The sequence below is a fragment of the Remersonia thermophila genome, chromosome 7, assembly GCF_042764415.1.
Source record: "Remersonia thermophila strain ATCC 22073 chromosome 7, whole genome shotgun sequence".
NCBI lineage: Eukaryota > Fungi > Ascomycota > Sordariomycetes > Sordariales > Chaetomiaceae > Remersonia > Remersonia thermophila.
Genome location: NC_092223.1, coordinates 2,020,702 through 2,035,227, shown reverse-complemented (window position 1 = coordinate 2,035,227; position 14,526 = coordinate 2,020,702). Strand labels below are relative to the sequence as shown.

The following is a 14,526-nucleotide window of genomic DNA, read 5'->3' as shown; positions in this document are numbered from 1 at the left end:
TTTCTTTTTTTTCTCCTTTTCTTTTTGTTTTTTTACATTGTCATGTCCCAAAACATTGATTCAGCTTTGCCAACAAACCAGAGGCTTGACCGCAGGAAAGTACTAGTAGTTAACCAATACTGCGTATACCCGGGCAACTATGTATACCACAGTACTACGCAGCACACCAAGAACCGACGTTTAGCCTCGACTTGGATCGCCGGGTCAATCCCTGCTCAGCCCTCTGATCCTCGACTAGGTTTAGCCTGCTCCATGCTTGGCATGAGACGGATCTCCGCAGGGCTGATGCCTGGAAAACAGGGCATGCGTGTTTGCCGGAGCGCTGGCTCTGCGAAGCACCGACACCTTGGATCATTCTCACCGCTGGGGAACTCGTGCCGAATGGTCCGCTTTTTACCTGACGGCCTGCGGATTTCAACGGCGGGGGTACGGTCGCGTGGTCGACTTTTCCACCATAGCTTGCTCGCTGCGCCACAGGATCCCGTGCGGCGCAGTGGACAGGCAAAATTGCGGCCATGCATCGGTGAGCCCCCCGATGCGGCTGCGGAGTAGACAGCTCAACGTGAATGAATTCTGTCCGAGACAGGTGCAAGCCCGCGTCCAACGGGCGACGAGATGGTAGACCGAGGCCAAAAGCAACAGGGCGAATCGCGCAGCACAGAGCCCGTCCATGGCCCGTCCATGTGTCGGTGACAACGGCTTAACCATGCTCCGACCGTCATCCAGAAGGTTGCAAGCCTGTTGCCAGATTCGTCCGTGAAATCCTGGCTCTTCTTCCAGCCCCATCTGCGGGCTCGGTAAGGCTCCATTCTCGGAGGGACAGGGTGGGTTGCACGCATAGGGACGAGGCTGAACACGCAGGCCATGTTGTGTGGTGAGTGATTAAGTTGCTGCCTAGGTACCTTGCACGGTCGAACGCGGGAGGAGAAAACACCCAAGCAAACCCGCAGTCAGCAGGAGGACCAGCAACAAATTGGGCACTCCTTGGTAGCGCGTAGTTATATGCAGTACGGGAAATCGACAAACCAGTCTCAAGACACTTTTACCCACCCTACTTTATGGATGATGTACTGCGTATCCATGAACAACATGACGGGGAGGAGACCCGTCACGTCGGGAGCGATACCTCGTTTCCTTGACAAGAGGTTGGGTACGGTAACGTTAGCCAGGATACCCTTCCTATTCTGGGCCGTGGGATCAGCGGGCAACTGCAGGCCAACTGCGGCTGAGCCCAACTTTCATTAGCGCGGTGACTGTGGCTCCAATTCTACGGCCCACGCGGGCTTGGCGCCAATCATGGCTGGCACAAAAAGTGGATCGCGGCATGGTGCTTGTGTGGCGCTGCGGCACCCTTTTCTGTCCTGCTTCGCAGCGCAGCAGGACGCAACGCGGGAGTGCAAACAAACAGCCTGCCCGTACTTGCGGGGCAGAAAATAACGTGAACCAGCGTCAACTGGAAGGGAGTGGTTGGGGGGGGGGGGACTTGGGAGCATGGGGGATGCCTGCATGGACTGACTAGGGTCGGGAGACCTTTCAACGCGATTGGATTGTTGCTGGCTAGGGAGGTCAACATGGTTGCAATCCAGTATGCGGGAAACCGTACAAGAGGAGATGACACGCCCCGTCCTGGTTTTGTCGTGTTCCTCTGAGACCCTTTCTCCCTTTCCACTGCATCTCCTCCGTCTCCCCCCAACCGTGTTTGGCCTTGTTGTCAATCAGGTGAGGCCAGAGTCAAGATACAAGAGCGTCGAGGGTTGGGTCGAGTCGAAACCACCAAGCAACCCCGATCCCCAGACCCCTCCGCCGTCATGCGAAGCGTCCGCTGGCTCGCCGCCAGCCTGCCCGTGGGCCTCGCCTCCGCCCAGGCCATTGCCCTGGAACATGTGAATCCGGCTGCCCCTGTGCGCACTCCCGCGCCAGATATCAAGGATGCAAAGGTTGCCGCCCGCCTCGCTCCGCGCATCCTAACTGCCGCCCCGGTTGCTCGGAAACTGCTCAAGCGTGACACGAATACCTGCGGTAGGTTACAAGCTGGGCCTCTTTTCCCATCTAGGGACCATCAGTCCTAACCCCCATGGCCTAGGTTATGTCAATGGCGACCCGGCCTCCTCGCTCGAATGCGCCCACAGCGAGGCTCAGTGCCTCTACAACACCGTTGCCAGCGCTGTGGGTTGCTGCTTGAGCACCAACTGCCGCCTCATTACCGCCTGCGTGCCTTACACCTCGTCCGCTCTTACGAGGACAATGGACAGGGATAGAACGCGGTACTGGTACGTCAAAGCTTTGGTCCCTTCGGCAGACACGCAAAGGATCTGGCACTAACGGTCGGACCCTCTCCTCCCTTAGCTCCGACCCGGATTATCCTCACTGCGCTATCCTGTCCTATGGCGATACGACTGGCTCTCTGGTCGGCTACACGATTCAGAGCTGCGACAGCGTCTCGGCCACCTATACCATCTACTTCCGTCCGACCACCCGTCAGCGCAGTCGCACTTCCACCAAAGACGAAGACGAAGACGAAGACGAAACGACAACGTTCGGAATCACCCGTCCCACGGCACCATTCCCGACCACACCAGCCGGTGACGCGACCGACACCACGACCACGCCGGATCCCAACCCCACCTCCCCAAGCAGTGTCGACGAACCGAGGAATGGCGGTGACGACTCGTCCCCGGCTCCCGTCGGTGCCATCGTCGGCGGCGTCGTCGGCGGCATCGGTGAGTTCTGCCTCCGTTCCATCTGATCTCATCGCAAGAGCCACCAAGCTGACTAGCTCTCTACCCAGCCGCCATTGCCCTCCTCGCTCTCGCCATCTTCTTCATCGTCCGCAAGAAGAAGAGCGACCAAAACGTCATGCCCGCAGGCCCGCCCGGCCCGCCGCCGCCCGCCATGGCCGCCGCCATCCCTCCCTCGCAACCTCCGCAGCCGCCTCACAACCCTTACCCGCCGCAGCCGGCGCAGGTGCCCTACCCTCCCCAAAACCCCCAGGGCGGCTTCGGCGGCGGCCCCGACATGGGCCCGTACCCCGGCTTCTACGACCCGCGCCAGAGCATCCTCAAGCCGGACGGCAGCACGGCGTACGCGCCCGTCTCGCCGACGAACAGCCCGCCGCCGGGGTATCCTTCGCCGGTGCCGCCGCCGTCGTCCGGCCCGCTGGGCATCGGCGTCGTCGCGCCGAGCCCGCCCCCGCCCTCGCCCCCGTCGGCGGCCAGTACCCCCCGTATAACCCGGGCCTTACCGCGGCTCCGCAGCACCAGCAGCCGGGGCAGTACCATAACGCGCCCGTGGAGATGCCGACCACCAAGGGCCACGGTCAGCTGCATGAGCTGCAGTAAGTCGATGGCAGTCTTTGTCCTCGGCGCTGTCGGTGGATGCGTGTTGAGTGAGGCTCGGGAGGGGGCGGGGGGGTTATAGACGAGTCGGTCGGAAATGGGAGCTCATGATAATAACATCCTGACGTCTCATGCCCCTGGCTGGAGCCTGCTTGGTTGCTGTTTTGTTGTCGTGGCCAGTGTTTCTTTTTTTCTCTCTTTTTGATGGGCTTGTTCATTTCAGCGTATATATTTGGATAGAGGGAACGGGGGGTTATAGCCTATGACACATCGGACAACTAGGGATATGGGAAGTCTTGTGGGAATGAAATGAAGGACTACTGGGTACATGTTATGGATATGCCTCGTTTAATAGTTACGTGCTCGAATTCTACAAGTTGGATTCCTCTTGGCTCCCGGTGCTAGAATATGGGTAAGCCATAAATGCGAATCAGATCGTCTTCACGTCTTTTGTCGTCTTGGGTTCCGTGTGCAAAAGCGAGTGGGTGCCGACAGTGGCGCCAGCTTGGTCTTTTTGTGCTGGACAGGTAATTCTAGTTGTGGATTGATGGGGAAAAAAAAGGAGTAGTCTGTTCTTGAGGTTGACTGGCGTTAACCTCAACACTTCTGCCGTTCTAAGCTTGTCTTCCTCGGTGTAAAGTATACTAGTTCTTGGTGGAGGCTAGGAAAAATGACTTCCCCAACCTCTTATATGAATCTTGTTCAAGCTTTCAGGAGGAATTTGTTCTGAATAGTCTAGGCAATTTGCTGTTTTGCGTGGGCGGTAATTACCCAGTGGTGCGGGAGACGAGCCAGCGGCCTGCGTATGGACGGAACGGCGGTTGAAACGGCTGACCAGAAATCCAGATGGATTGTGGAAAACCGGGTGAGCTCAGGGCATGGCAGTTAACCTTGTGCCTTCGCGTTGTTGTTACTATACTAGCTTGATTAGAAAATGTGTAGTAAATTTCCTGCCTGTAGCACAACGAGACGCACTTAGCGTTGTCATATGAATAGCAACGAGACTGAACAAGCTCCATGTCAATGAAACCTATCTCTTGGGCAACCAGGAGAGCTTGGTATACGATACCCAAAGATTGACGTACCAGGACAGACAAATCCCTGATGCCAGCCTTTTCTTTTTTCTTTTTTTTTCTTTTTTCTTTTTTTAGCAATCTGCATCGTTGACTATCCTCCCACATCACGGATACCCGTATTAGACACTTTCTCAGGTTTTGGTGCCAAGCTCTACCAGGAAGACCGACTGAAGGGACTGGCTTCACCGTGCTGCACTACAATAATACCGGGAAGATGCATCTTGTCATTCCACAGCATCAACTTCCTCGATCTTGTCCACATCGCTGAATGGGAGGCAGATTTTCGTATGACTCTAGCTCGTCAAGGTCTTGATAACCTCTCATGCTCGTTGCTGCAACGATCTCCTCAACTCGACTACTTCCTGAAGCTTCATGATTGATGAGGCAAAGTCATATTACGAAGTACACGAACGAAGAACACAAAGGGCCATCCGTGCCAGCCTGGTGCTCCTCTGACCAATGTTGGCACTACTTGATGTCGGATTGCTGACTTCGTAACTAAGATCGGAGGGAAATTCTTCGTATCGGATCATGAGCAGAGAGGTGGTGGGGATAAATATCACGATTAATTAAATGAAGTAACACTCGCATGCCAGTAGTACGTCGACATCGGCACGGCCCGAGGGTACAATACCCGATGGCGATTAATTACCCGTTCCAATGTTGGGATCCATGTCGCGTGGCGAACTACACTCAGGTAAACCATGGTATCTATCTATTACATCTCACTTGAGAACTTGCATCATCAAGAGTACCGTACTTTCGGACAATCGTCTTTCCTGAGCCGGACACGATGCCTTCTGGACGGCTCTCTGTAATAAAGCTCCAAGCGGCCGTGGATGGAGTCCGGCCGCTCGGAGGATGGTTTTCAATACCAAACGAAAGCCGCGACAGGTGCGTGCGCGGATCCAAGCTCTTTCGTATATCGAGCCGCACATGTAGAGCCGCATTGATCATGTGAAGCCGTGGATGAGAGCGATTTCTAAGATGTCCCATCCTTGCCCCGCTTGGAGTATCAGGCGACAAGAACATCGGGTCACGCCGAAGATTTGAACTGCACATACCAAGGTAGTGGCGAACTGAAGATGAAACACACATCGCGTGGCCTCAAACCCTCGATCGCTTTTGATAATGCCAAGAGGCGATCGGCCGCTTGTACCAGAGCCGTGGGAGCCCGCAGATGCAGATCACTGCCCAGGAGAAACGCTCAGTTTGAGACATTGCTTGGCTTTCAGCCTCCCATGGGTCGGTCTTCTAAGTATACGCGGTGCTGACTCTATGTAGAAATAAGGCAAAAATAGCTGAAATCTTCCTCTTTTGGACCGTCTCTGCGCAGAGAAACAACCCGCAGCTGGCCGAATGCGCACGAGCGTGGCTCCGATTGTCACACTCCCCGCACCTGCGGCTGCGGAAACGTTGCCGTGGACACCACCCCCTTGGAGCTTCTGCAGTCGCTTACCATGGGAAGACGGTGGGGGGAGCCCCGAAAGGGATTGACAGAGCCCCGAGAGGGCCTCGAAGAAGAACGAAGCGGTCACCCTAGGGGGTATGCGGAAAGCGAACGAGACATCGGGTCCCGCCGGAATGGGTTGTGTCATATTGGTAACACGGTCAGTTCAACCAAACTTCATCTAATAATGTTCAAGACACCTTAGTGTCTGTCAGATCGATCGATCCGTAGCTGTGGCATCCCAGATGCCCCATGTGGCGGCTGCCTGTCTGGCATGCGCTCCGCGTGATCTGACCTGCGTTCCTGTTCTGCCCGAGGCGGACCACCCCGCCCAAACGATGGTCCGTAGAGAGGGGGAGGAGGGCATCGCGCAGTCCGAAACGTTCCACCAATTCTGTCTTGCTGGCACAGCAGTTGTGATTGGATGTGCCTCGGGGGGGAGGGAGGTGGGTTGTCACACACTTCCAGCCACATGTGATAAGGAGGCATGGTTTGCTGTGGCTTTCGACAAGGTGTGGATGCCCAAAGGCAAGTTCCGTCATTTGGTTAACGTCAGGCCACTTGATGTGGTGAATCGGCGCGACTGACAATGGCCGGCGGCGATGGTTTGTGATGACAACGAGAGACCATGGCTAGCATCCATGTAGCTGAGAGACTGAGATGGGCTCCATTGAAAAGCTTGAATAATAGATGCGTCGTAAATAGGCTTCCGCGGCTCTCGTAAATAGAATCGTGAGGCAGCATGTGGACAGCCTGTTGAGAGCCGCACATCGATCATCTCACGACCGTCTCTCCTCAACAACAAACATGATGATCTAACGAGTAGGACTTTAGCGTTTTCTTAGAACCGTGCCGACAATGGAGAATGACAAGTAGATATCGCAGGTCATGCTGAGATGGCTCTCTTGGCCATCTGGAGCAAAACGCTCGTATGAGCAGAAGTCAAGGGACATACGAGTTCGGCCTGACTTCTCTCCGTTACCTTTCGTCCTTGACATCGCGAAGCTCTCATTGCGACATCAACTACTGGATCCGAGTTCCGAACTCTATAATACGACCTTCACGACCGATGACAACGACCAGACAACTTGGAGGGTACGCATCGGTGAAGAACTGGGAAAGGCACAGCACCCAGGCGGTTGGATTCCTATTCGACTTGCTGCCGCACTTGGGCAATCGCCGGTACGCCAGTAGGAACGGGACCGGGCCCGACAGGCATCGGACCTCGCGCAAAGTCTGGAGCGGTTCGCGCAACATGACCAGACCATTGAGACGCCAGGCGGTCTGAGGATGAAAAAATTGGGTTCGATTCTGCCTTGGAACGAGTGTTGTGATGATGACCGAGCTGGGCCGCATCCTGACCGACCGACGACATCCGCCATCGCATCGTGATGCAACGTTCCTTGAGCCATATCCAATGTCTCAATCCTCGCCCAATACTGACCTGATGCCATGACGCCATGACGTATCTCTATGAGGCTTAGTGGGCATCTGATTCTGGGAACCATCACGGACGTGGGGGACACTGACGGCGGAAATTAATCAACCACGGCGACCGAGAACTTGTGCATGTTCTGCTCCTTGTTCTCTGCGCCTCGTCAAAAACACAGTCAGACGCAGAGATAATGCATACCCATCGCACGCCATGCTATGACGCTGATTTCGACGTTTCATCGCACGGTTCAGAAGACCTCATCAGGAGCGTGGGAGATGCACGCCTGATTCGCGATTCAAATTGCCATCCCTCCAGCACGCCGTGGGCATGATTACCACATGGAGCCCTAGGGGATGCAGCTTCATATTAACTGATCGGCTCGTTTAGGCAGCCGAGACTGCGAGGCGAGGGCCCGACAGCGGGTGAAAACATCAACTACCGGGCTTCTTTCAGGCTGAATAGCAAGCGAACCCAGCACAACGGATCGTAGATTTGACAGTGAAAAGTCAAGACGGGTCCCTATTATGAACCCTCCTATAACATCGTTAAGAAGCTTCACATATGCTGTTGATTTCGACTTTGTCCTTGAAGCCATCGACAGATCAGAATCCAAACGTGCGTCAGCGTGAAGCCTACGCCATCGTCCATGACATTTCGACTTACATGACCGAATGCCCAGCTAGGAAGGTGAGCAAGACACCTCCTCGGAGCTGCTTGGCATACCTGTACACACACCTGGAGATGCTGTCAAGCTCTCACTTGGTCACTAGCCGGAAAACCCCGAAGCTTGCCATGAGTGCCTACGCAATATCAATGTCGGTGTGATAGCACCGAATGCCCCTCCATACCTATCCCAGACCCCCTTCACCCCCCCCTTCTTTTGCCTTCGGTCAGCAAGGCCGGCATTTGACACAGCCCACGCACATACCACTTTCTGTTCCTGTCCGTGTAACAAACCCCCCATCCTTCGCCCCCAACTAACCGTGGTGGCCGGCCGTTGGATTGTGGAAAACCGGGTAGCAGCGTAGCATGGCTTCCACGCCGGCATGACGCTCGCATAGCCAATCTGAGCTTACAGTACCGGCCCTCGACGGCACAGCGTTCGCTTCTGCGCCGATTCCACCTTGTCGCCCTCCAATACGAATTGCTGCGGCACGATCCCGAATGACAAGCACAAAGCACATGCCGTGCCGACCGCGGGCGCATGCAGTGCCATCCGCACTTCGAATAATCCCCGAGCGCAACACCGTTTGTGTCAAGGCAAGTTGAGGATGGCCTCCCGCGCAGGCGAAGCGATCAATCGACGCGCATGCCATCGGGACTTGTGCATGCGACCTTAACCCTGGTCTCTCTGCGTTGTTCCGGTCAACTCGGAGCCATTATCGTCACGAGGTGGTGCGGCCGCTGCGCCATTCTGACCTGCCGTCCCGACATGTCCTCGGTATGATGGACACGACAAGCATTCCCACGCCGCGCGCGGGACGCACGGGAAGCACCCGCGGGCCACATCACGGCTCGCTCGTAGCACGTCACAACGCCCGACTCTGGATCCAAGCCCTCAAGCAGTAAGCCCGCGGATCTGAACAGCAACGGCTCGCTCACAACGGTGGCTGCGCCACGGCGTCTGCAAACAAGTCGAATTCAGGACGAAGCGCCTAGGGTGCTCGTGTGGAAGTTTTGGATCGTAGACAAGGCACATTGAGCAAGGTAATGAACTAATATTACCTTGTGTAATAATTGGAGCCCTGGCGCTGGCGAACCCACCTCCAACCCTGACAATTCCAATTCCAGTCGTCAACCCTGCAAACCCATTGCAGTGTCTAGAGGTGAAACTACCTACCTACGCAGTGTGGAGTCGGTAGTGCTACAAGAGCCTCAACCCCCTGTAGGCACTGCCTATTATTAGTCCACTGTTTGACAATTTCAGGCACCTGCAAGCCAGGACTGGCGGGGTTTCGTGGGGGACTTTTGGGCTGGCGCAGAGCCTGGCGGGCAGTGGCTGGGCCTCTTGGCGGCTGGAAAAGAATCAAGGGTCGCTCGACCTGGGCCTCTTGGCAAGTGGCGAGCCAAGGGTTGCGCGGCCTCTACTTACACAGCACAAGCTGGGCTGAACGCGGTTATGTCCGGACATCCCTACACACACACACACACACACACACACACACACACAAACATACACCCACGCACGCACACACCCAGATCCTGCCGACCGCTCATGTCGCAGGTGTGGTGCCCTGTCATGGAGGGATCGCAAGGGTGGGGTGGGGGGGAACCCGTATCTTGTCGGCGTGAGCATGACCCTCCCGCTGCGTGGTCGAAGGATGGTATCACCGAGAGATTCTCGCATGTGGGATACGGCGTCCCCATAGGGAAGGTAATGGCTTTTGCTATGAGAGACCGGCGACGTGAAAAGAAGATAAATAGGACCATCCTCCCGTCCAAGATGTCGAGAAACATCACACACACAGCAGCAGCAGCAGCAGCAGCAGTCTTCAGAGAGCCAACAGTTCCATACCATCCTCAGCACCAGTGTCTTATTCTTGTCAGAGACAAACCACACCCCCTTCATGATGCAACTCATCACCTTGGCCGCCCTCCTCCCCTTCGCTCTCGCGGCCCCGCTCATCCAGCAGCCCGGCGCGCAGCTGGTCCAAGACCAGTTCATCATCAAGCTCAAGGACGGCGCCTCGGATCGTGCGCTGCAGAATGCCCTGCGCCACGTCAAGAACGGCAATGTCAAGCACTCGTACCGCAACACCCGCTTCAAGGGCTTTGCGGCCAAGCTGAACCGTCAGACCCTCGAGGAGATCCGGAAGCTGCCCGAGGTGAGTTTGAGGCTCCCCAGACCCGCAAAACAAGGATCGTTGATGTTGACCCGTCCCTCGCAGGTCGAGTACGTCGAGCAGGACGCCGTCGTGCGCGCCTACTCCCTCGTGACCCAGGAGAACGTTCCCTGGGGCCTCGGACGCATCTCGCACCGCCAGAACCTTGCTACGACGTACGTGTACGATGAGAGCGCCGGCGAGGACACGTGCTCGTACATTGTCGACACGGGCATCTATGTGGAGCACAACGTGAGTTTCCTACCCCTATCCAGGTACCCGGGCCGACCCTCGATCTCCAATCGTCGTGTCACCCCTACCGCTCTCTTTGTTCCCGCCGAGCCGAGCCTATCTGGAAGGATGCTGACGCGCGCGCGCTCCAGGAATTCGAGGGCCGCGCCGAGTGGCTGGTGAACACCATCGACACCGACGACACGGACGGCAACGGCCACGGCACCCACGTCGCCGGCACCGTCGGCGGCGTCACTTTCGGCGTGGCCAAGAAGACCCGCCTGTTCGGCGTCAAGGTGCTCGACAAATGGGGCTCCGGCACCTGGTCCAGCGTCATCGCTGGCATTGACTTTGTGGCGTCTGATGCCGCTAACCGCACTGCCGCGGGCGAGTGTACGTTGCCATATTCCCCCCCTCCCCTTGCGGCCCCTCGGGATTCTCCGTTCCCCTGTGGCTATGAGACGGCGTTCAGATCATCGCTAACCCCAACACAGGCCAGAAGGGCGCCGTCGCCAACTTGTCCCTCGGCGGCTACAGGAACGATGCCGTCAACTCGGCCGTCGCCGCCGCCGTCAACAGCGGCGTTGTGTTCGTGGTTGCCGCCGGCAACTCGGGCGATGACGCCTACTGGTACTCGCCCGCCAGCGAGCCGACCGCCATCACCGTCGGCGCCAGCGACTTCACCGACACCGTCGCGTACTTCTCCAACTATGGTGCTACCGTCGACGTCTTTGCTCCCGGCGTGAACGTTGCCAGCGCTTGGATTGGCGGAGTGGATGAGACTGTCAGTCTTCCAGAATTCTTATTTTTTTTCTTGGCATTAGGATATGTCGAAGCTAACACCCCGCCAACAGAACGCCATCGACGGCACCTCCATGGCCAGCCCCCACGTCGCCGGCCTTGCTGCCTACATCCTTGGTCTGCAGGGCCCCAAGACCCCGGCTGAGATCTCGGACATCATCCGCAACACGAGCACCACCGGTGTTCTGTCTGGCCTCAGTCCCGACACTTTCAACGGCGTTGCCTTCAACGGCGCGACCGAGTAAGGAGGGCATCATCAGTGCGATGACGTCGGAGAGAGAGAGAGAGGGGAGAAAGAGCTGAAGAGGTTCCCGGGAACTGCGCGCAGAGGGGGTGATGGTTATGGTTGCATCTTTCCTTGGTTTCATAGCTTTTCATAGCTTGTTTAGAGCCTTCTTGTCTGTTTCATAATTCTATTCAAGTCGACGTTCATATCATTTCCTCCATTTCACGCTCTGTCCCGTGTTCTTGACCACCTCGGAGTTGAGCCTGTCGAGGGGGTATCCCCTCTTAGATCAGCTCACACGTGGTGAGACGCACTTCCCGCGTAATTACACGCGGCCAAGAGAACGTGGTAGCCCCAAATATGATGGGTGTCGTCAAATGTGCAATGTCAATCTTCTGAATAATCTAAGAAGAAGGAAACGAACAAGCCGTTCCTCAACTATCCTATAAATATACTACTGCTGTTTGGCGTCGCCAAGGCGACTCCCAAATGGCAAGAACATTTGGCTAACAGAACGTCCCCGATCATTCATTCACTCCCCTTGTCCAACCAACGGTGTATACTCTCATGAACGGGAAGAATCATCCCGTCCCAACGGTATTCTACATCTTAACCAATCAGAATCACCGCAGTCGATGGCATATTCTCCATGTCTTGAAAAGTGCAGGGAAGGATACAGGGTAGTAGACGGGAGGAAATCAAAGTCTGGCTCAGATGTAAGGCACTCTGGACGGGTGATGGTGAGAGAGATACTGAAGTGCTTAATCAATAATGAGCCAATCATCAAGGGAATACCGGTGTGAGTGTCCAAGCTGCCAAATACTTTGTCGTAAGCTTCGTAGGCTCTCTGTGTAATCACTTCGGCAATTTCTCTTCCTAAGCATCCTAAAGACCGGTCTTGGACATCGTGATGGAGAGCTTCCTAGTGTGGACGTTCCAAAGCAGCCCGGGCCATTCAGGGCGGGTTATAAACGAGTGTCAGATAGTTGGACACCCAGCCAGGGACTTCTTGTTCGGGATGAGACGTCTGATCTCTTGATGAACCATGAACTTGCTCCAGCGGTGCCCGCTCTATTATCTGCAAAATTTCACAGGCTTGCTTGTTCAAGGAATATAACTCCATGAGCAGTTCTCTACTCGGTAGGTACTGTAATAATTAACCAACATTTGAAGGAAATTCATTATTACAAGATCAATCGCCTAATCAATGCGCCATCTAGACCACGCCCATCTTAAAGAGAGTGCGGGTTCCAATACAGATCCCACGGATCAACCTTCTTCTTGATGCTCTTCAGCCTCGGCAGCACCTGCGGCCCAAAGTACACCTCGTGAGCCTCGTCCCTCGACAGCGTAGTATCGAGCAGGTTCGGGTACGCCGCCGTGTGCACCGTCGTCGACTCGATGATGGCCTGGCGCAGGCCCTGCAGCCAGGTGATGGCCTCTTCGGGGAACGGCTGCCCCGGCCCGACCCGGACCATGTTGTGCGCCGTCCAGAAGACGTTGCGGTGCGGGTACGCCGCAAAGTCGATGCCCCTGATGTCGGGCCGGTTGATCTGGCTGTCGGCGCCGCCCCAGAGCTCCATGCTCGACAGGTACGCCGCCGACGGCTTCGGGCCGTTGATCATGTAGTCAAAGTAGCTCCTGATGGCGGCCTCGCTCATGCCGGGGGAGTCGACGGTCACGCTGTTGGCGAAGAAGTCGAGGTACATGGGGGCCGTGTTGAGATTGCCCGTCGGGCTGATGGGCTTGAGAGAGTCAAGATAGTTGTTGGACTCGGTATCGCGCGTGAGGGGCTCCGGGAGGTCCGCGAGCATGAAAGGCTCGATGGTGGTGTTGTAGTCGGCAAAGGAGCCGAGGAATGTGCCCTCGAGGCGCAAGACCTTGATGAGATCCGTGGAGTTGGGAGAGGGGTTGGCGATGGTCTGGAGGGAGAAGGAGAGGCGACGGTCGACGCGGGCGGGGTTGCTGATGTAGCTTTGAAGCTTGGAAAAGAGGTCCACGGCGGCGTCAACGCTCTCGTAAATGGAGGTCCATTCGTATCTGAAATTGATGACTTCTTCAGGGGCGGGCTGGGTGCGGAGCTTGAAGCTGACAGCGATGCCAATGCTGTCGGCAGCGCCGCGCATGGCCTGAGAGGGGTTAGCGGGGCCGTTTGGAAGGGGATACACAAGGGAGGACGGGAGAGAGGAGGCGTACCCAGAAGACGTCAGGGTTCACCTTGGGAGACGCCTTCACGATGGTGCCGTTGGCGAGCACGACCTCGAGCTCAAGGATGTGGTCGAGGGTCAGGCCCCAGGCACGCGAGGTGTACCCCCAACCGCCGTGGGTCGAGTGGCCGCCGATGCCGACGGGCGGGCAGACGCCGTGGGAGACGGCGCGCTTGTTCTGGTTGAAAAGATCGGTAGCCATGTGCCCCAGGAGCACGCCACCGCCCACGATGGCCGTGACGCCATCGCCGGCCAGCACCGTCTGGTTGAAGTGGGCGAGGTCGATTGTCAGCTGGCCATCGAGCCCGCCGAGGCTGAAGGCGCCGTACGAGTCTGCATGAACGTTAGGCGCTGCTGTCTATCCTCATGGATGAGAAAGGAAAACACGTACTGCCGCCAGACTTGGCCTGAACCTTGACACGGTGCTTGCCCGCGCAGCGGACGGCCCGCGATACCTGCAGCGGAGAGGTCGGGATGGCAACGGCAGCTGGCTGGAAGGGTAGACGCGTGTTTGCCGACTTGTTATAGCTGCCCCAGTCCGAGTCGCACTTCACCTTGAAGGGAATCCTCGCGTCTTGCAGGCATGCTTCCAACCCGTCGTTCCAACATCCGGCGGCGGCGACATCGAGGCTGCCTAGGCCAAGGGCAGCCACCAAGAGGCGTGTCTGGGAAAGACGCATGGCGGTAACGCTCAGATGGGGTCGGAGGTGAAGGGATGTGTGCCAAAGGAGGTTGGTCGCGCCGCGAGGCAAGACGTCGTGGTATACTTATACATGGAACCCCGTGTATGCCATTTGGACCTGATACTGTCCTCTAGGTACCACTAAGCGGTTTACGTAGGCAGCAGGTCGCCGCTGTCCGCCAGGCGCCTCGACATCTGTCCGCTACATCGCAAGGGACTCTACTTCGGCATGCCTTTTTTCACCATGACACAGTGCCTGTC

The 14,526-nt window shown here is 56.6% G+C and overlaps 3 protein-coding genes across 3 annotated transcripts; 2 read left to right on the top strand and 1 right to left on the bottom strand.

Annotated features, from left to right (window-relative positions):
- Positions 1-1,808: 1,808 nt before the first annotated feature.
- VTJ83DRAFT_7519 (uncharacterized protein) lies at positions 1,809-3,417 on the top strand (the record flags this gene model as incomplete). The annotated part of the gene is made up of 4 exons (XM_071014350.1): positions 1,809-2,019; positions 2,084-2,270; positions 2,347-2,720; positions 2,789-3,417. The coding sequence occupies 4 exons, from the start codon at positions 1,809-1,811 to the stop codon at positions 3,415-3,417; spliced, it is 1,401 nt and encodes a 466-aa protein (XP_070863736.1).
- A 6,449-nt stretch (positions 3,418-9,866) lies between these two features.
- Positions 9,867-11,395, top strand: VTJ83DRAFT_7518 (uncharacterized protein; the record flags this gene model as incomplete). The annotated part of the gene is made up of 5 exons (XM_071014349.1): positions 9,867-10,121; positions 10,185-10,370; positions 10,502-10,742; positions 10,844-11,133; positions 11,204-11,395. The coding sequence occupies 5 exons, from the start codon at positions 9,867-9,869 to the stop codon at positions 11,393-11,395; spliced, it is 1,164 nt and encodes a 387-aa protein (XP_070863735.1).
- Positions 11,396-12,608: 1,213 nt separating this feature from the next.
- On the bottom strand, positions 12,609-14,263 carry VTJ83DRAFT_7517 (uncharacterized protein; the record flags this gene model as incomplete). The annotated part of the gene is made up of 3 exons (XM_071014348.1): positions 12,609-13,505; positions 13,573-13,916; positions 13,975-14,263. 3 exons carry the CDS (start codon positions 14,261-14,263, stop codon positions 12,609-12,611), a joined length of 1,530 nt encoding a protein of 509 aa, XP_070863734.1.
- Between the last annotated feature and the right edge of the window lie 263 nt (positions 14,264-14,526).